The following is a 21,263-nucleotide window of genomic DNA, read 5'->3' on the forward strand; positions in this document are numbered from 1 at the left end:
CCTGCCCTCGACGCAAACCCCCTCCCCCCAACGACCGCCCCCCCCAAGAACCTCCGACCGCCCCCCCAGCCGACCCGCGACCCCCCTGGCCGACCCACACGACACCCCCAACCCCCTTCCCCGTACCTTTCTGTAGTTGGCCGGACAGACGGGAGCCAAACCCGCCTGTCCGGCAGGCAGCCAACGATGGAATGAGGCCGGATTGGCCCATCTGTCCCAAAGCTCCGCCTACTGGTGGGGCCTAAGGCGCCTGGGCCAATCAGAATAGGCCCGGGAGCCTTAGGTCCCTCCTTGGGGCGGGGCCTGAGGCACATGGGCCCAACCCGACCATGTGCCTCAGGCCCTGCCCCCAGGAGGGACCTAAGGCTCCCGGGCCTATTCTGATTGGCCCAGGCGCCCAGGGAAGGAGGGTGGGGGTGTCGTGGGGTCGGCCAGGGGGGTCGGGTCGGCTGGGGGGGTGGTCGGAGGTTCTTGGGGGGGGCGGTCGTTGGAGGGAGGGGGGTTTGCGTCGAGGGCAGGAGGGCCTGGGATCTCTCCTGCCCGTAATGTAGTGCGGGGTGGGGTTAGGGGGTCGCCGTGGCCAGGAGGATTTAGGCTCCCTCCTGGCCCGAACAACTAGGGGGGGGTCGCCAGGGCCAGGAGGACTTGTGCTCCCTCCTGGCCCGATATTGTCGGGGAGTCGGCGGGGCAAAAGGGCTTGGGCTCCCTTTTGGCCCGATCGTGTCGGGGAGTCGGCGGGGCAAGAGGGGAAGCAGCAGGACACCGGTAGGAGCTTCTACATGATGGGGGGGAGGGTCGGGAGGCTGTGGGGGTGCGAGCGGTCCTGCGGGGGGGGGGGATGAATCGATGTTGGGGGGGGGGGCATCAGGCTTTCAGGGTGGGGACAGGACTTCAAGGGGGAGAGGAGAGTCGGGGCGGGCGAAAGAAGAGTCGGGGTGGCCAGAGGAGAGTCGGGGCGGGCGACTGGAGAGTCGGAGACATTGTCTGGTTATGCTGGTTTGTAATGACAACTACCGTTATTACCATTATACTGTACCATATACAGGTAATAAAATTCTGTTTTTTTTCAACAATAACTGTGTACTGTAGTCTTCTTCATGGGTAAATAAGGCATCCCCCCGAAAATAAGCCCTAGAGCATATTTTGGCCTTCCAAAAAAAATAAGACAGTGTCTTATCATCGGGGAAACACGGTATATATATATATATATATACACTCCGATTCATGTGCACTCTGGGAAACGATAAACCATCAGTGCTTTAAAAAAAAAAAAAAAAACTAACAGAATTCTTTAAAAAGAGAGTGTTCAGGCCCCAGCTCTTGTTGGCAAAGTTTGAAAAGCCCGCCCTGTGAAGTAATTGGTCAGACAAGAATTCCTTCCCTGCCAGAAGAGAAGCCTCTACAAATCAATTTTGATAAGGTGTTGTTCTTGGGATGGGAAGTTTTTATTCCTAACCCTGTTTTCCCTGGACGGCTCAAAGCTGTCTTACCTAATGTTACCTTCTGTTCTAAAACCCCATTGATATTCCTATCCTTTTGGCAATGTCATGTTCTTTTTGTCGCCTTTCTATGACATCTTTATACTAACAGATAAGCCACTGCACACTTTGCCTCGTCTCCTTATAAGTTTGAACTGTGCGCCAAAATACTGCAGCGGGATCAATGCCAGCCCCGACCCCAGGAGCAAGACTAGCTTACAGTTAACACACCCACTTCCATATAGTACATTTAAGTCTTGCCAAGTTTACAACTAGTGTTTACAGAAGAAAAACGGGATTATTCAGCAAACTGGCTCTTTACATGATAAGAGTGGGTGGCTCTGAAAAGAGCCTTTGGGTTTCTGGTTAACGTCCTCTCAACGGGACAGCTTTATTTGCCTTTGGCCGCTTTGTGGCTCTCGGTTTTCTTGGGCAGTAGCACAGCCTGGATGTTAGGCAGGACGCCGCCCTGCGCGATGGTGACTTTCCCCAGCAGCTTATTCAGTTCTTCATCGTTGCGGATGGCCAGCTGCAAGTGCCTGGGGATGATCCGAGTCTTCTTGTTATCGCGCGCGGCATTGCCGGCCAGCTCTAAGATCTCAGCGGTCAGATACTCCAGCACCGCTGCCAGATAGACCGGGGCGCCGGCACCCACTCGCTCAGCATAGTTGCCCTTCCTCAGCAGCCTGTGCACGCGCCCTACGGGAAACTGCAGCCCTGCTCGGGACGAGCGAGTCTTGGCTTTAGCTCGAGCCTTCCCTCCTTGTTTGCCGCGCCCAGACATCTTATTTTCAAATTGGTTTTCTGAGAATAAAAGAATCTCAATCGCGTCTGTCTTGGAACTTTTATACTTTCCTAAAGCTTCACTACATCGTTTTTGATTGGATAAACGAGTTCAGCCCCGCCTATGAGGCTGATTATCATACAAGGTTTGCTCGCGGTCCAATCCCGCTCTAGAAAGTAGGGTTAGCAAGTACAGGCGCGCAGGATCACGAATTTGCATAAGCATACTATAAATAAAGCCTTCGGCCGTTCTTCAGCATACTCTGTTTGCTTATTTTTGAGAAAGTAGTTAGGAACTATACTGAGATGCCCGAGCCAGCTAAATCAGCTCCAGCAGCCAAGAAGGGCTCCAAGAAAGCGGTGAGCAAGACACAGAAAAAAGATGGCAAAAAACGCAAGCGCAGCAGGAAGGAGACCTTCGGTATTTATATCTATAAAGTGCTGAAGCAGGTTCATCCCGACACCGGCATTTCCTCCAAGGCTATGGGCATCATGAACTCCTTCGTGAATGACATCTTCGAGCGCATCGCCGGAGAAGCCTCCCGCCTCGCTCATTACAACAAGCGCTCCACCATCACCTCCAGGGAGATCCAGACCGCAGTGCGCCTCCTGCTGCCCGGTGAACTGGCCAAACACGCCGTGTCCGAGGGCACCAAGGCAGTCACCAAGTACACCAGCTCCAAGTAATTGCGGGCTTAGCCTACAGCTCTACAAACCAAACCCAAAGGCTCTTTTCAGAGCCACCCACGTGCTACACATAAAGAGATGGATTTCTAGTTTATACAGCACTTCTCTTCAAAGTTCTGAGCGAGGTGTTTTCCTTTTCTCCTAGATGCCATGTTTCTTTTTCCCTTCCCTATTTTTAAAACCTCTTGCTGCTAGCCCCCATGTTCCGCTTACCCTAAATAAGATAGCATAAAACACCCAGGAGCGCGTCTTCCCAGGAAGGGATAAAATGCCTCATATCCTTAAAAATGTTCATTTATAAACAATTATTTCAGGTTTCATGTCTGCATGCGTCTCATTCCAGCGCTGTAACTGTTGCCGTTTCTAACACTACGGATGTGTGCTGACAGTCTTATTAAGAATAATAAATTTGAGGAAACACTTCAGCTAAGGGAGATCTGAGCATGAAAAAGTATTTTTGCTTAGTTCAACCTGGTCTTGAACCCAAATCAGCAGGGAGGGTGAAGTACTAGGGTCCATCAGAGCCATGACCTATGCTGAGACTAAAAGTGACAAAGGGGCTAAAATGCGGTCCTGCAAGCATGAAATCTGAGCTATGAATTAACATATTTAAGGAGGAGCGGTTGAGATACCCGTGGCTAAAACAATTTGTTACATCTGAAAACCTGGCTTTTCTCAAAAATGTAAGTCTCCCTCTAACTTAGGAATCAAGTTAACTCTTATCTTGGCATCCCAAGTCCTCTAAATTTTCTTCACACTTCTACCTCTAACCCTCTGTTGCAGTTCCTTCCTATTTCTTCTACTGTAAACCGCACCGAGCTCTACGAAGGTGGAGATGATGCGGTATACAATCCTAAGGATTAGATTAGATAGCTAAAAATACACTGAAATTACAGCTCTGTTCTTGAAAGCGTGGGTGGCTCTTAAAAGAGCCTTTTGGTTTTGTGAACTGAAAAGTCAATGACACTCTTTAACCTCCAAAGCCGTACAGAGTGCGGCCCTGGCGTTTCAAGGCATATACCACATCCATAGCGGTTACGGTCTTTCGCTTGGCGTGCTCGGTGTAGGTGACGGCATCCCGGATGACATTCTCTAGGAAAACCTTCAGCACCCCACGAGTCTCTTCATAGATAAGACCAGAAATACGCTTTACGCCACCTCTGCGCGCCAGGCGTCGGATTGCAGGCTTCGTGATGCCTTGGATGTTATCGCGCAGAACCTTCCTGTGCCGCTTGGCGCCCCCTTTACCAAGACCTTTTCCGCCTTTGCCACGTCCAGACATCTCGTACTAGCAAAGCTGAAAATACTACAGTGATAAATCGGCAGGCGAAGTGCTCTTAATATAAAAGAGGGACCGACCTGAAGGAGAACTGAGTTTTCTGCAAACGCGGGAAAACCAAGCTACAATTCATGCCTCCAAATTTGTGTCCATTCTGCAAATTCTCCAAGGTCGTATTCAAAAGACAGAGAACTGAACTGATCCTTTCCCTGCTCCACACACATGCTGGCGTTGTTAAAGTGTTGTGAATGATATTAACATGGAATATAAGCACCAGTGGGGACATGAAGTATCATCTACCCTGCCCAGCTCAAGCCTCTTGTTAGAGAATGACAGGGAGAAAAAAATCTGTTCCCGTCAATGGACCACTTTCCCCTTCACTGCCCCATCCCCATAAGCATCCATAGAAGCCTCAGTATTGCAATATTTAGCTTATTCCTTCCTTATAAATTAGAGAATGACACGGTGACAAAATTAATCACCGTTCCCGTCCCCGCACCGCGTGAAATCATATTCATGTCATTCTTTAAGGAGAGAGGGAAGAATCAGAGTATGAATGGCCACAACCACTGACCCTCAAGCTTTGCGTTGAAGAATGCTGGAGTAGAAGGACTGAGGTTGAAATAAACACTACAAAATTACATGGGATTTTTTCCTGCGGTTATCCATGGGGACGGGAACGGTGATGAATTTTGTCACCATGTCATTCTCTATTATAAATCAAAGTTCTGGCTGCTGAACTGGAGAAAGAGATGTTCAGCTAGCAGGGCTTTGTTTATAAATTTTTATCAACACAACTAATATACTACTTTATCCTAAAGAAAGAAAAAGAAAATAAATAGAATTTTTTTTCAACCTTGGTTGTCTGGTTTCTGCTTTCCTCATCTTCTTATTCAATTCTTTCCATCCACTATCTGTCTTCTCTCTGCGCCTTCCATTTCCTCTGTTACTGTGCCTCTCCCTCCACACACCCCTAATTGGTCTGGCACCCATCTTCTTCCATCCGCTCCCCTAGTCTGGCATCTCTGTCGTCTTCCCTTCCAGCGTCTTCTCCCCACTCTCTCTTCACCATTCCCTTCAGCATCTTCTCCCCACTCTGTCATCCCCATTTCCCTTCAGCGTTTCTCCTCACCCTCTTCCCCATTTCCCAGCATCTTCTCCCTACTCTCTCTTCCCCATTTCCCAGCCTCTTCTCCCCCCTATCTGTTCCCCATTTCCCAGTGTCTTCTCCCCACTCTCTCTTCACCATTTCCCAGCATCTTCTCCCTACTCTGTCTTCACCATTTCCCAGCGTCTTCTCTCCACTTCCTTCACCCCCACCCCCACCTTCCCCAGGTCCTTTCAGTGTCTGTTTTTCTCCACCCCACAGTACCTGCAGCGACCACCTCTTTTCTCTTCCCGTTTCGGCGGGTTACCTGTGGCTAGCCACAGGTAACAGCCACCATGTCATTCTCTACCTCTACTCACTCCCATCTTAAAGCTACTTTTTTTTCTTGGGTTCCCATGGTTGGTTGGTTCTATCACAGCTGCTTTAAACTGAGTTATTGTCTCAGTATTTTCAATGCATTATCATTAGACCATGATCTGCTTTAAGGATAAATGTGGAACAGAAATTAATAAAACCATTCTAAATCAAATGTGTCCCACCCTGAGCACTCCATAGGGCAGGGGAAAAATGAGTAGTGATCTAAAGAAACTTGAAGAGAGGGCAAGATATAAAATTTTGTGTCAAAAAGGGTTAGAACTGTGTATCTGGGGGTGCGGTAATCTTAGGCAGCAGTAAATGACATGGGAGTGAAGCGCAAATGTTGCACTGCAAAACAGACAGGATAACCATGTCCAGTGACCTTGGTTCATCCTGATTCTGCAGCCATCTTAAATGCCACAAAATTTGAACTTTATATGACAAAGGCAACATTCTCATCTCCAAGCATTGCCTTCTCCGCAATCCTCTTCACCTTCTGTCACCTATTGGACTCAGAGGCAGGAAATTTGGGCCCAAGCAGCATGGGAGAAGGAGAAGAATATGCAGGAAAGGACTTGTACCGATCCTACTAACAGTCGTGGAGGGTGAATGATGATGTCCAGGACTGGATGAAGGTTGCTATATCAAGGAAGAAGAAAAATGGAAAGTGATCGGGGATTAATCCACGGTGGGTATTGTATGGGGAAATGAGTGAGAGGATCGGAGGGCAGGCCAGAGGAGTGGAGAGAAACTGAAGGGATTCCAGGGTGGAGGAAGGATGAGGGTAGAAACTGGCTGACTGGAAGTGGGGTTGTTAGAAACATAAGAACTGAAGCATTACTATACTGGGATAGACCGAAGTTCCATCAAACCTAGTATTCTGTTTCTAACAGTGGACAACCTAGACCACAAGTTCCTGTCAAGATCTTAATGCCTAAAACAGATTTTATGCTGCGTATCCTAGAAATAAGCAGTGGATTTTCCCAAGACCATCTTAATAATGGCTTAGGAATTTTCTTTTAGAAAGTTAACCAAATCTTTTTTTAAATCCTGCTAAGCTAACTGCATTCACCCCATTCTCTGGAAACAAGCTCAGGATTTTAATTGCACCTTTAGTGATTAAAAGTTTTCTCCTCTTTGTTTTAAATCTACTTATTTCCTTCATAGTATGCCCCCTAGTCCTAGTGTTTTTGGAAGGAGTAAACAAGTGATTCACAGGTATAAGCAGCAGATTTTCCTAATGCCAACTTAATAACGACTTATGGACTTTACTTTTAGGAACTTGTACAAACCTTTCTTAAACCCTACTATGCTAATACTCTTACCACATTCTCTGGCAACACACTCCAGAATGTAATAACACATTCAATGAAGAAAAGTTTTCTCTGATTTGTTTTAATATTTACTACTTAGCAACTTGGCTGTGTGCAAACTAATCCTTGTATTCTAGGAAAGAGAAAGCAAGTGATTTATGTCTCCCTGTTCCACTTCTACCATACATATCTCCCCTCTGCTGTCTTTCCTCTTAACTGAAGAGCCTTTGCCACCCCCACCCCCCACATCTCGCTTGTCACCCATCTTGGCAGTGGGGTAAGATGGGTGCGGTCCGCCCCATGCGCCCCATTGGAGGAGGCGCTGACACTCCTTCGCCTCTCCGCCCCTTTCCTTCCCCATACCTCTAGTTGATCACTGTTGTGAACAACTTCAAAGTGTTCTTTGTGACCGCATCAACTCTCCTGCTGATGTCATTTTCATGTGCCATGCATAGGAAGTGACATCAGAGGGAGAGCCGCTGGGGTTACGAGGTACACATTGAAGTTGTTACTCACAACGGTAAAGAACTAGAGGAACGGGGGAAGGTAAGGGGGTGCACACACGGCAGGGGGAATGGGGGAAAGAGATGAGGGTGGAGGAGGGGCTCTTGGGAAAGAGCTGGGATGGAGATGAGAGTGGAAGAGGGGCTCCTCTGATCCTCGCTATGCCTCTGCATCTTGATACTGAGTTGTGAGATTGTAGCGGTATATAAGAGTACTGTTATGATATGGTACCTTTTGTATTTCTCTGTATCTTTTTCTGTGACGCGGTGACCGCTGTACAGCTATTTCATCACCTGACACATCATCGCTGTTGATATTTCCTCATCCCTCAACATTTCATCACATACTTATAATTTGAATAGATTTGTTTTGAAAGCATGTTGGAATGTCACAACCTAGACTGTAGCTCACTTTACACAGAGAAAAGTACCTGTATATAATATGTAAGCTTGTACCATAGAAAATACATAATCTGCAAAAGCCATGACATGTCCACAATGATGAAGTGATTCGGTCATGATGTATCAGCTGAAGAAATGTCAAAATATTTGAGGTGCCATCGCACCATGGAGTGATAAAAAGCCATTATAATATTCTCAGTTTTGTTCTCTATTTCAGTCCTAATAATGTTAGAGAATTTGATCGTTTTTGCATTTAGTTTATTATTACTTTTTTTCTCCTTCAGATAGTCATCTTTTGTCCCCCACACCTTTGATATTTCTGACCTTAAATGCGTGCCAACACCCTAGTGATAAGCTGTACTGCATTTAAAGAGTCTATTTCTAATGGTTATGAGAGCTTATGTTTCTCAAGTTCAGGCTTTACATTTTGGTTGTGTTGAGACAAGAATATGCCTAAAATGTAAAAAAATGGATAATACATTGTGTCATGCTTTTTGGTTATGTCCCAGAATTTGGAAATTTTGGAATGCTGTTTGTGTTTTTCTTGGATCAATTATTTCTAGGTTTGTGGTTCCTTCCCCCCAGATGGTATTTAGTGGCTATGGGGCTTCCGCAAGACCCTAAAGAACGATGTTAAGATTCTATGAAGGGAAAGGATGACACAATGGAGGCAGCAAACAAAGCGCCCCCTCTGAAATCGGGTAACATCTGGATGAGCAGTAAGCAAACTAGAACCCTTGAGTGCCTGGAAGCACGAAAGGCCTGCTACCTAAACTTTAAGGGAGGCTACCGCTAAACCCTTATCTAAGCCTGCCTGAAGAAAAGCCAGGACCACTGAAATGGGAGCCCACTCAGACTCCATTCGGTCCTTATCATACCACTGTTGGAAAACCTTCCAGGCCTTGGAATAAGAAGCTATAGTAGAGGGTTTCTTGGACTTCAAACACGTTGAGATGACCACATCTGATTAACCCTGTCTCATCAAGGCTGAGTGCTCAAGAGTCAAGCTGTAAGTTCTCTATTGGCACCAGCCTCCGACTGAGAAGGTTGCGATAAAGACAAACGAGATCCGATAACCACGGACAATGAGGCCAATCCGGAGCAACTAGAATCACGAGGCTGGGATGCGTTGCTATCTGGCAGATGACCCAACCAATCAGAGGCCAAAGAGAGAACACATAAAGGAGCTTGTGAGCCGGCCAGGGCTGAACCAGGGCTCATATCAATAAACATGAAACTTTTTTTTTTTATACTGAAAAGAGAATAAACAATGAGATAAGCCTGCATTGACAGTATGGGGCACATCAACAAGAGACACCCTGGAGTAAAGCATGCAATATTTGCAGATGGTATACCTGGCAAGGCTGATCAGATAAACAAGAAGTCCAACTTACCAGTATCTATGAAGACAGAAAACCAGCAAATCATTAAATCCCAGGGCGGGCTTCATGAATAAAGTAAGGGTTTACAAGAAAGAAGATTATAAAGGTAAGAACCTAATAACATAACATATGTCTGTCTGTTATGTTATGTAAGAACCTAATCTTTCCTTCTTGTACAACCCCAATCTATTCCTGAACTCTCAGGACATAACAGAGCAGTATTAGGGTTAGGGTGGGACAGAATCAAAGATCCAAATGTGGAATCCTTCTTGGTTGCCACAACTATTCTGTAAACTTCATGAAGGTATGCAGAGAAGACCAAGTGATGGCTCTACAATTCTCTTCTGAGGAAACAGCAGAAGATTCTACCCATGAGGAAACAACACCTCCTATGGAGTACACCTTCACTTACATAGGAGGCTGCTTTTCCAGCTACGATATAGGCAGAAGAAATAGCCATCCAGATTCATCTGAAAATGGTGGCCTTCAACGCTTGCCTGCCCTTATGGGCTGCCCCAACCAGCATGAAAAGGAAATCTGACAAACAAAATTCATTTGTGATTTCCAAGAACCCCAGCAAAAGCCTGTGCACATGAAGATTGTAACACCCTGTCATATGTACTTGAACCGGAGGGAGAAAAAGCTGGCAACACCTCTTGAATGATGTGGAAGCTAGAAACCACTTTCGGCAAAAAAAGAGGGACAGCGTGCAGGGTCATGCTTGAGTCCGTAAACCAAAGAAAGGGATTTCTGCAGGATCACCACCATCTAAAATTGAATATGGCAAAAATAGAGCTGCTCTTCTTCACGCCTAAACCCACCTCTCTGCTTCCCTCATTCTCTGTGGACAATACTCTCATCCTTCCTGTTTTGTCTGTTTTATCTTTGGGACAGTGGTGTGAACAAGGCTGCCCTGTGAACTTCTAAAAGCTAAGTTACTCAGCATTTCATATTCTGCTCTTTTCAATGGTTTTCAGCATTATATCTGCTTAATTTCTCTTCTCCTCCCTGATTCTTAATAAAAAAATATAAAAAAACACAAAAAAATAAACCCTTCTCTTTCCTCTGTTAAATCTTATTTCCTCTTCCTCCTCATAGGAAAAAGGGTAAGACTTTGTTAATTCTGATTAAATCCTGGTGCCTGTGGCTCAGGGTGACTAAAGTAGGGAAAATCCTGTTATAAATCCTGTGTTTTAGGGTAGCACTGATAGAACCTGCATTTTTGTTTAAAATACTGTGTTTTAGGTGGTATAGAGCCTATATTTCTGTCTTACTAGTATTCAGCCATTGTTTTCTGCTGATTAGGTGGAGAAGGGAGGGGCTCTGTTTTACTTCTAAGGTTAATTGCATTATCTTTGGGACAGTGCTGTGAACAAGGCTGCCCTGTGAACTTCTAAAAGCTAAGTTACTCAGCATTTCATATTCTGCTCTTTTCACTGGTTTTCAGCATTATATCTGCTTAATTTCTCTTCTCATCCCTATTTCTTACTAAAAAAAAAAAAAAAAAGCACAAAAAAATAAACCCTTCTCTTTCCTCTTTTAAATCTTATTTCCTCTTTCCCTTCATAGGAATAAGGGTAAGACTTATAGTCCCACCAACCCCAGGGACCACTATTCATATATAGAGACCCATATAATCAGGACTACTCAAATCAAGTCACTTCACAACCAATCAAGATGACCTTTATTCTATGCAATCACTGTGGTGCTTTAATTCCAAGACATACTATTTGGAGGCTTAAGGCTTGCCCCATCTGTCTTCAACTTGCCAGTATTAAGGAGGAGCTCTGCAAACTTAAACAGGAATTGAATACAATTAAAGCAGCTTCCATCACTCCACAAAATCATACCAACTTACCACCTCTACCTCAAAGATTAAAACAGCCCAGGAATAAATGGGTCACAGTAGGCTCAGGAAGACTGCGACATGTAACACAGAAACATCCACCTTCACTAATATTACCTCTACAGAATTCCTTCACTCCACTAATGCACTGCGATACTCAGGAAACCAGAAGGGAGGTGGGACTGGAACCAATGAAGGTAACTCAAGAGAACAAGCGCACCCTAAGTACAAATAAAAAAGCCAAAAACAGAAAACTATTACTGTTGAGGGATTCCATCATCAGAGGCATTAACCTTGGAACACAGGGCGAGGAGACCAAAATAGTGAAATGTCTTCCAGGATCCTCAGCTACCAGGAGTTCCAGGCAAATACTGACTATAATTAAGGAAGAAACTAAGGATTTTAACACTGATGTTGTTATCCATCTGGGAACAAATGACCTGGCCAACAACTCCACACTTGCAGCACAGAAAGCTTTTCGGGAGCTTGGTGAGGGCGTGAAACCTTTTGTAAAGACTTTAGCTTTTTCTGAAACTGCCTGCATATGGAAAGGGAGAGCAAAGAGTGAAAAACACAGAGGACTTTAATAGATGGCTCAGAGCCAGGTGTCATTAAGAAGGCTTCAGGTACATAGGAGGATGGGGAAATACATGGAAGGACAAGAAGCTATATTGCACTGATGGGCTACATATTACTACAGCAGGAAAAAGAAACCTTGCAGATAAATTTAGACAATATTTTTCTAGGCATTTAAACTAGAAGGTGGGGGTGGTGTATGTACGAAGGACAATTATAGAGACCACCCCCGGCAAAAGAAAAGATGTGATAGTAGTAAAGGCTGCAACATAAGCAATATCAGAAACTCATTTCTTAGTATTGCAACGGAAAGTGAAACGACACAAAAATCCATACGAAAAAGGAGATTATCGCTGAAAAATAGCTGGAAAGCGATGACCACAAGTGCTCGCAGTCTAAGCAACAAAGTTCATGATCTGCAAGCCCTGATGTTAGAGGCAGATCTAGATATTGTTGCTATCACAGAGACATGGTTCAGTGAATCACATGGATGGGATGCAAACATACCGGGATATAATCTTTTTAGGAAGGACAGAGATGGTCATAAAGGTGGAGGAGTAGCTCTCTATGTAAAGATCAATATCCAAGCGACCGAAATGCAAGGGATCTGGGGAGAGGAAGAAGCGATATGGATTGCTCTGAAAAGAGAAGATGGAACTTCTATCTACGTGGGTGTAGTCTACAGACCTCCGACTCAATCGCAGCAAATTGATAAGGATCTGATTGTGGATATCCAAAAGTTTGGAAGGAAAGAGGAGGTTCTGCTGTTGGGAGATTTCAACCTGCCGGATGCGGACTGGAATGTTCCGTCTGCGGAATCGGAAAGAAGTAGGGAGATTGTGGATGCCTTTCAAGAGGCTCTGCTCAGACAAATGGTGACGGAACCCACAAGGGAAAAAGCGATATTGGATCTGGTCCTCACAAATGGAGAGAGCATCTCTAATGTTCGAGTGGGTGCTCACCTGGGTAGTAGCGATCATCAAACGGTTTGGTTTGATATAACGGCTAAAGTGGAGAGCGGCCGCACGATACTTAAAGTCCTAGATTTCAAACGTACAGACTTTAATGCAATGGGAAAGTACCTGAAGAAAGAGCTGTTAGGATGGGAGGACATAAGAGAAGTGGAAAGACAGTGGTCTAAGCTGAAAGGAGCGATAAAAATGGCTACGGACCTTTATGTGAAGAAAATCAATATAAACAAGAGAAAAAGGAAGCCGATATGGTTCTCCAACCTAGTGGCTGAGAAAATAAAGGCGAAAGAGTTGGCGTTCATGAAATATAAAAAAACCCAAGAAGAGGAAAGCAGAAAGGACTACAGGGTGAAACTGAAAGAAGCTAAGAGAGAGATACGTTTGGCGAAGGCACAGGCGGAAGAACAAATGGCTAAAAATGTAAAAAAGGGAGATAAAAATTTTTTCAGATATATTAGTGAAAGGAGGAAGATAAAAAATGGAATTGCTAGGCTAAAAGATGCTGGGAACAAATATGTGGAGAGTGATGAGGAGAAAGCAAATGTGCTAAACAAATACTTCTGTTCTGTGTTCACAGAAGAAAATCCTGGAGAAGGACCGAGATTGTCTGGCAAAGTTACACGAGAAAATGGAGTAGATTCTGCGCCATTCACGGAGGAGGGTGTTTATGAGCAACTTGAAAAACTGAAGGTGGACAAAGCGATGGGACCAGACGGGATCCATCCCAGGATACTAAGGGAGCTCAGAGAGGTTCTGGCGAGTCCTATTAAAGATCTGTTCAACAAATCTCTGGAGACGGGAGTGATTCCTGGGGATTGGAGGAGAGTGGATGTGGTCCCTATTCATAAAAGTGGTCACAGGGATGAAGCAGGAGACTACAGGCCGGTGAGCCTCACTTCAGTTGTTGGAACAATAATGGAAGTGTTGCTGAAAGAAAGGATAGTGTACTTCCTTGAATCTAATGGGTTACAGGATCCGAGGCAACATGGCTTTACAAAAGGTAAATTGTGCCAAACAAACCTGATTAAATTTTTTGATTGGGTGACCAGAGAGCTGGATCGAGGACATATGCTAGATGTGATTTACTTGGATTTCAGCAAAGTCTTTGATACAGTTCCTCATAGGAGGCTGTTGAACAAACTTGAAGGGCTGAAGTTAGGACCCAAAGTGGTGAACTGGGTCAGAAACTGGCTGTCGGACAGACGCCAGAGGGTGGTGGTTAATGGAAGTCGCTCGAAGGAAGGAAAGGTGACTAGTGGAGTCCCTCAGGGTTCGGTGCTGGGGCCAATCCTGTTCAATATGTATGTGAGTGACATTGCTGAAGGGTTAGAAGGAAAAGTGTGCCTTTTTGCAGATGATACCAAGATTTGTAACAGAGTAGACACCGAAGAGGGAGTGGAAAATATGAAAAAGGATCTGCAAAAGTTAGAGGAATGGTCTAATGCCTGGCAACTAAAATTCAATGCAAAGAAATGCAGAGTAATGCATTTGGGGATTAATAATAGGAAGGAACCGTATATGCTGGGAGGAGAGAAGCTGATATGCACGGACGGGGAGAGGGGCCTTGGGGTGATAGTGTCCGAAGATCTAAAGGCGAAAAAACAGTGTGACAAGGCAGTGGCTGCTGCCAGAAGGATGCTGGGCTGTATAAAGAGAGGCGTAGTCAGTAAAAGGAAGAAGGTGTTGATGCCCCTGTACAGGTCATTGGTGAGGCCCCACTTGGAGTATTGTGTTCAGTTTTGGAGACCGTATCTGGCGAAAGACGTAAGAAGACTTGAGGCGGTCCAGAGGAGGGCGACGAAAATGATAGGAGGCTTGCGCCAGAAGACGTATGAGGGGAGATATGATTCAGACGTTCAAATACTTGAAGGGTATTAACGTAGAACAAAATCTTTTCCAGAGAAAGGAAAATGGTAAAACCAGAGGACATAATTTGAGGTTGAGGGGTGGTAGATTCAGGGGCAATATTAGGAAATTCTACTTTACGGAGAGGGTAGTGGATGCCTGGAATTCGCTCCCAAGAGAGGGGGTGGAGAGTAAAACTGTGACTGAGTTCAAAGAAGCGTGGGATGAACACAGAAGATTTAGAATCAGAAAATAATATTAAATATTGAACTAGGCCAGTTACTGTGTTGGTGTATGGCCGTTTGGTGAAGGATGGGCAGGGGAGGGCTTCAATGGCTGGGAGGGTGTAGATGGGCTGGAGTAAGTCTTAACAGAGATTTTGGCAGTTGGAACCCAAGCACAGTACCGGGTAAAGCTTTGGATTCTTGCCCAGAAATAGCTAAGAAGAAAAATAAAATAAAATAAATTTTTAAATTGAATCAGGTTGGGCAGACTGGATGGACCATTCGGGTCTTTATCTGCCGTCATCTACTATATTACTATGTCTACTCGTAATCTAGGGGTCATCTTAGAAACATAGTGGCAGAAAGGGCTATAGCCCACCAAGTATATGCCACCATTCCAAGTATATGCTCCCGAATTTACTCTCTTAAAGATCCCACGTGAGCATCCCATTTACTCTTAAAATCCTTCACGCTGCTGGCTTCAACCACCTGCAGTGGGAGTCTGTTCCACTGATCCACCACTCTTTCGGTGAAGAAGTACTTTCTGGAGTCTCCATGAAACTTCCCTCCCCTGATTTTCAGCGGATGCCCTCTGGTGGTCGAGGGTCCCATGAGACAGAAGATATCATATTCCGACTCAATGCGACCCGTGATGTACTTAAACGTTTCAATCATGTCTCCCCTCTCTCTTCGTTCCTCAAGTGAGCAACTTCTTTAGTCTTTCTTCATACATTAAATTCTTTAGCCCCGAGACCATCCTGGTGGCCATTCGCTGAACCGACTCGATCCTCAGCATGTCCTTACGGTAGTGTGGTCTCCATAAGTGAACACAGTATTCCAAGTAAGGCCTCACCATGGATCTGTACAACGGCATAATGACTTCAGGTCTCCTGCTGACAAAACCTCTACAGATACAACCCATCATTTGTCTAGATTACCCTTAAGGCATAAAGTGACATGGTTAAGGGTAATCTAGATGCACTTCTCCTTATGAGAAGCTCAGAGTGATATGGGGACTAAAACTATGCCAGGGTACACCTGGCGGGGCCTCCGCGTGTGCGGATCACCGGACTTGATGGACCTAGGGTCTGTTCCGGGGATGGCACTTCTTATGTTCTTATGTCTTGCCCTGGAGGAAGCCTTCTCCACTTGATTGGCAGCCTTCATGTCCTCACTAATGATCACTCCTAGATCACGTTCTGCCTTGGTCCTAACCAAGGTCTTACCATTTAGTGCATAAGTTCTGCGCGGGTTTCTCTTACCCAGGTGCATTACCTTGTATTTTTTAGCATTGAAGCCTAGCTGCCAAGTCGTTGACCATCGTTCCAGCAGCAGTAAGTCCTGTGTCATATTGTCAGGTAATAAGCTGTTGCCTACTATGTTGCAAATTTTGGCGTCATCGGCGAACAGTGATACCTTTCCCCTAAGCCCTTGCGTCATAAATCTTATGAATAAGTTGAATAGAATCTGGCCCAAGACTGAGCCCTGCGGCACTCCACTGAGCACGTCCGACGCTTCTGACGGGGTACCGTTCACCACCATCCTTTGTAGTCTACCGCTCAGCCAGTCCCCAACCAATGTAGTTAGAGTGTCTCCTGTGACACAATTATCCCTTGCTCTAACCAGCAGAGGGACTAAGTGTGTTGAGTTCTGGCCTGTCGACGTGGCCTCCTCAGGTTGGAGGAAGGCTTTTCAGGGTAGAACAGACCTAGGCGCCTGCCTAGTCTGCCAGGCCACACTGAGAGTAACTTATAAAGAGAAGACCACACAGGTAAGACTTGTTACAAAAGAATGTTCTTGAGCTTTATTGAACCCGGGGATCTGAATACCATCAGCCACCCGTATGTCATGGCAAAAATTATAAAACACAAAATAACTTGCAGTTGTCAGAATGGCTTGCTATAAATGCCACATATAGTTCAATACCCTGGACTTTCCAGTTTAACTACAGTCCTCTTCACCAGGGAAAAAGGCAAATGAAAAATATCAGGAAAATAAAACTTTCAAACTTTGCACACCTTGTGGCTACAGCCAGAGTAATTATAGTTTCAAAACCTAGCACTGAATTTCTTAAACGTTTCAGCTTACCTAGCTGAGACACGGACAGGTTTGCAGAGCAGGCTTCACAGCTCGTTATTATCAGCTGGGCTTCCTGGCCGAAGGAACACAGCAAGGCATTATATAAGCTGTGAACTTTACTTGGGTTTTTCCCATGGAGCTTTCACACCCCTACAGATAAAAGTTCCTTGAACAAACAAAGCTCTCCGGGCAGTCATACAGAGTAGCAGCGGAGAGATTTCCCTGCCCTTCGCCTAATCTCTGTCAGCTGGGCTTGGGTTACGGGAGACAGCACAATCACAGCCTTGCTTCCTTCCCCTTAACAACTAACCTCCATGTCAGTGGGGAAATGGCTAGCTTCCAGCAATGGCTCAGCAGTGTCCATAGCCTCTGTCTGCTCAGCAGCCTCTGGGGTGGAGTTGAGGTAGTCCTCTGTCATCTCCACGTCCTCACTGCTGCGGGCTGGAGGAGAGAAACTTTTCCCCTCATCTGCCTCCAAGCTCTGCTGTCTCTCCAGCCGCTGCCTGAGCTCGTTAGCCCCAGCTCCGTCCCGGCTTTCCCTGCTCCCTCTGCTCTCCTTACTAAGATTCCATACTCTGGTTTTATGTTGGTTAAAGCCCCACCCCTCTCTCCTCAGAGCAGCTGTGTTAGGCAGGAAATCCCTAGGGAAATAACTCAGGTTTCTCCTAGGCTGGTAATGAGCATACCTTCCAGCCCTAGGACTCCACTTCTCCATAAGAGTCCTCTCAGGCTTTCTAGGGTACCTGTCCTGTGATGGCGCTCTCTGCTGGATATACCTATGTTCCTGCCTCTCCTGCTCTACCTCACTGTCTGAGGGGTAGTAAGCCAAAACCAAACTTTTACTTTTAACCTGGTCAGCCCTTCTGACCAGGGATCGTGTTTTGCTTTTATCCCTTACAGGGACAAAGCTGGCCACAGGTTTGTCACACTCCCAAGCCCATCGATTTCAGCTTGTTCAATAACCTTCGGTGTGGGACGCTATCAAATGCTTTACTGAAGTCCAAATATACCACGTCCAGTGACTCCCCGGCATCCAGTTGTCTAGTAACCCAGTCAAAAAAGCTAATAAGATTGGATTGGCAGGATCTACCCTGGGTGAACCTGTGTTGGTGGGGATCACGTAGGTTCTCATCTAGGATTGTGTCAAGATTCCGTTTGATCAGTGTTTCCATGAGTTTACACACTATAGACGTTAGACTCACTGGCCTGTAGTTTGCTGTCTCTGTCTTGCTGCCCTTTTTGTGGAGTGGGATTACGTTGGCGGTTTTCCAGTCCAAGGGGACTCTTCCTGGAAAATCGCCAACGTAATGAGAACCTTTGACTCTTCTCTCTCCTTCACCACCCAGAAAGAACATATCACTAAAACCTGTCGCTTCTTCCTACATAATATTACCAAATCCAACCTTTCCTCTCTGAGCACACTACCAAAACACTTATCCACACTCTCATCACCTCATGCTTAGACTACTGCAACTCACTACTCTCAGACCTTCTGCTTAACCATCTCACTCCCCTCCAATCCATCCAGAATTCAGCTGCACAACTCATATTCCGGGATAGCCGCTTTACTCAAATCTCCAATTTCCCTGAGAAGGAAATCAACATCCCTTGACCAGATGGTCTGCGCAAAGTTCCACCTCCACCCCCAGCTGTAAAGGCTAGTGTCCGCCATCAAGATCACCCAGGTAGAGATACAGAGGGAAACTTCTGCAGAAAGAGAGGATTCAACCATCAGGTTAGACTGTGACGAGCTTCTGCTGTCCAAGGAAGTCGTTAATGTAGCAGAGTCCTCTGTAGACTCCAATGGAAAAGAAGAATTTCTTGAAGCAGGCTCTCGCCCAGGGAACCACATCTATGGTTGCGAACATCGACACCAGGACCTGCAAGTAATGCCAGGTTGTTGGGGCAAGTGTGTTCAGAAATGCATGTATCAGCCAGAGAAGCTTCTACTGGCATGTCTCTGAAAGGAACACCTAGTTCAATCCCGTGATATTCTAGGTATTACATCCAAACATGGTGCCTCTTCTGAAAGGTGAAACTCTCCCTCCCCCCCAGCTGAGATGCTGAAGCAACTGGACGGCTTGGCGAACTACTTGGTATTCCTGGACTCTGACGACTGGGCTCTGATAGCACAGTTACTTACCGTAACAGTTGTTATCCAGGGACAGCAGGCAGATATTCCCACACATGGGTGACGTCACCGACGGAGCCCCGCAGCGGACAGCCTCGAAAGCAAACTTGCTTGAAGATCTCGATCTTTCGAGCACTGCACCGCGCATGCGCGCGTGCCTTCCCGCCCGAACTAGGGGGCGCATCTCCTGAGAGGATCCTCAGTTCAGATACCTAGCCAAGAAGCCAACCAGGGGAGGTGGGAGGGTTGTGGGAATATCTGCCTGCTGTCCCTGGATAACAACTGTTACGGTAAGTAACTGTGCTTTATCCCAGGACAAGCAGGCAGCATATTCCCACACATGGGTGACCTCCAAGCTAAGTAGGGAAGTTGGCAATTTACGAAAAAAGATTTTGCAAAACAGATTGGCCAAAGTGGCCATCCCTCCTGGATAAGGTATCCAGACAATAATGAGAGGTGAAAGTATGAACCGAGGACCAAGTGGCAGCCTTGCAGATTTCCTCAATAGGAGTTGATCGGAGGAAAGCTACAGATGCTGCCATAGCTCTAACTTTGTGGCCCGTCACTCGACCTTGCAGAGGAAGACCAGCCTGAGTGTAGCAGAAAGAAATACAAGCAGCCATCCAGTTGGAGATTGTGCGTTTTGATATAGGACGTCCCAACTTGTTTGGATCAAATGAGATGAAAAGTTGAGATGTTCTGTGAAGTTGAGTGCGTTGGAGGTAGAAAGCCAAAGCACGTTTACAGTCCAAGGTATGAAGAGCGGCTTCTCCAGGATGCAAATGAGGCTTTGGAAAAAACACAGGTAGAACAATAGACTGATTGATGTGAAATTCTGAAACAACTTTAGGTAAGAATTTAGGATGAGTACGGAGGACCACCTTGTCATGGTGAAAAACTGTGAAAGGTGGATCTGCAACCAAAGCTTGTAGCTCACTGACTCTTCGAGCAGAAGTGAGGGCAATCAAAAACACAGCTTTCCAAGTGAGATACTTGAGGTAGGCTTTGTCAAGCAGTTCAAAAGGAGGTTTCATAAGTTGAGCTAAAACAACATTGAGATTCCAAACCACTGGAGGTAGTTTAAGTGGTGGATGGAGATTGAGAAGTCCTTTCATAAAGCGAGAAACCATAGGATGTGCAGAAAGAGGTTTTCCATCCAGAGGCTGATGAAAAGCAGCTATAGCACTAAGATGGACTCGAATAGATGTAGTTTGAAGTCCAGATTGTGACAAATGAAGTAAGAAGTCCAGAATGGATGTCAAGGAGGAAGATCTGGGTGGTAAGTGACGTGTAGAACACCAAGCAGAGAATCTAGTCCACTTCTGGCCATAATATTGTCTAGTTGACGGCTTCCAGGGAGCAAGTAAGATATCTTGAACAGACGGAGAAAATTGAGAAAAGTCTGTTATGCAGAAAGGTACCAAGCTGTTAAATGTAGAGACTGCAGATTGGGATGAAGCAAAGGGACCTAACGAAGCTGGAAGAGTGGGCCAAAAAGTGGCAGATGCATTTTAATATAGAGAAATGCAAGGTCATGCATGTTGGGAAAAAGAACCCGATGTTCAGCTATACAATGGGGGGAACATTGCTAGATGTAAGTACCCTTGAAAGAGACCTGGGTGTGCTGGTGGATACAACAATGAAAGCATCAGCACAATGCGCGACAGCCTCAAAGAAAGCAAACAGAATGCTGGGTATCATCAAGAAGGGTATCACGACCAGGACAAAGGAAGTCATCATGCCACTGTACCGTGCAATGGTGCGCCCGCATCTGGAGTACTGTGTCCAGTATTGGTCGCCATACCTCAAGAAGGACATAGCATTGCTTGAGGGGGTCCAGAGAAGAGCGACGAAAATGGTAAGAGGTATGGAAAACCTTTCGTATGCCGACAGGCTAGAACAGCTGGGGCTGTTCTCCCTGGAAAAGAGGAGACTTAGAGGAGACATGATACAAACTTTCAAGATCCTGAAAGGCATAGATAAGGTAGACAGGGACAGATTCTTCAGACTGTGGGGAACAACAAGTACAAGGGGGCACTCGGAGAAACTGAAAGGGGATAGGTTTAGAACCAATGCCAGGAAGTTCTTCTTCACCCAGAGAGTGGTGGACACATGGAACGCACTCCCGGAGGTTGTGGTGGGGCAGAAGACACTACAGGGATTCAAAGAAGGTTTGGATAAATTCCTGAAGGAAAAGGGGATTGAGGGATACAGATAGAAGTAAGGATAGGTTTTTTAGGACAGGGAACACTTGACAGGTCATGGACCTGATGGGCCGCCACGGGTGCGGACCGCTGGG

General features: G+C 45.9%; 3 protein-coding genes across 3 annotated transcripts; 1 reads left to right on the forward strand and 2 right to left on the reverse strand.

Annotated features, from left to right (window-relative positions):
* Window positions 1–1,812: 1,812 nt before the first annotated feature.
* On the reverse strand, window positions 1,813–2,282 carry LOC117365044 (histone H2A type 1). The gene has a single exon (XM_033954921.1). It carries the CDS (start codon window positions 2,260–2,262, stop codon window positions 1,870–1,872), a length of 393 nt encoding a protein of 130 aa, XP_033810812.1. The 5' UTR covers window positions 2,263–2,282; the 3' UTR covers window positions 1,813–1,869.
* Window positions 2,283–2,532: 250 nt separating this feature from the next.
* On the forward strand, window positions 2,533–3,006 carry LOC117365045 (histone H2B type 2-E-like). Its single transcript, XM_033954922.1, has one exon. The coding sequence runs from the start codon at window positions 2,568–2,570 to the stop codon at window positions 2,946–2,948; it is 381 nt and encodes a 126-aa protein (XP_033810813.1). The 5' UTR covers window positions 2,533–2,567; the 3' UTR covers window positions 2,949–3,006.
* An 857-nt stretch (window positions 3,007–3,863) lies between these two features.
* On the reverse strand, window positions 3,864–4,247 carry LOC117365046 (histone H4). Its single transcript, XM_033954923.1, has one exon. It carries the CDS (start codon window positions 4,228–4,230, stop codon window positions 3,919–3,921), a length of 312 nt encoding a protein of 103 aa, XP_033810814.1. The 5' UTR covers window positions 4,231–4,247; the 3' UTR covers window positions 3,864–3,918.
* Window positions 4,248–21,263: the final 17,016 nt, after the last annotated feature.

The sequence above is a fragment of the Geotrypetes seraphini genome, chromosome 8 (assembly GCF_902459505.1).
Source record: "Geotrypetes seraphini chromosome 8, aGeoSer1.1, whole genome shotgun sequence".
NCBI classification, from domain to species: domain Eukaryota; kingdom Metazoa; phylum Chordata; class Amphibia; order Gymnophiona; family Dermophiidae; genus Geotrypetes; species Geotrypetes seraphini.

Excerpts from the sequence above, each read along its gene's own strand:
- LOC117365044 (XM_033954921.1), bottom strand. The coding sequence starts at position 2,262 with ATGTCTGGGCGCGGCAAACAAGGAGGGAAGGCTCGAGCTAAAGCCAAG.
- LOC117365045 (XM_033954922.1), top strand. The coding sequence starts at position 2,568 with ATGCCCGAGCCAGCTAAATCAGCTCCAGCAGCCAAGAAGGGCTCCAAG.
- LOC117365046 (XM_033954923.1), bottom strand. The coding sequence starts at position 4,230 with ATGTCTGGACGTGGCAAAGGCGGAAAAGGTCTTGGTAAAGGGGGCGCC.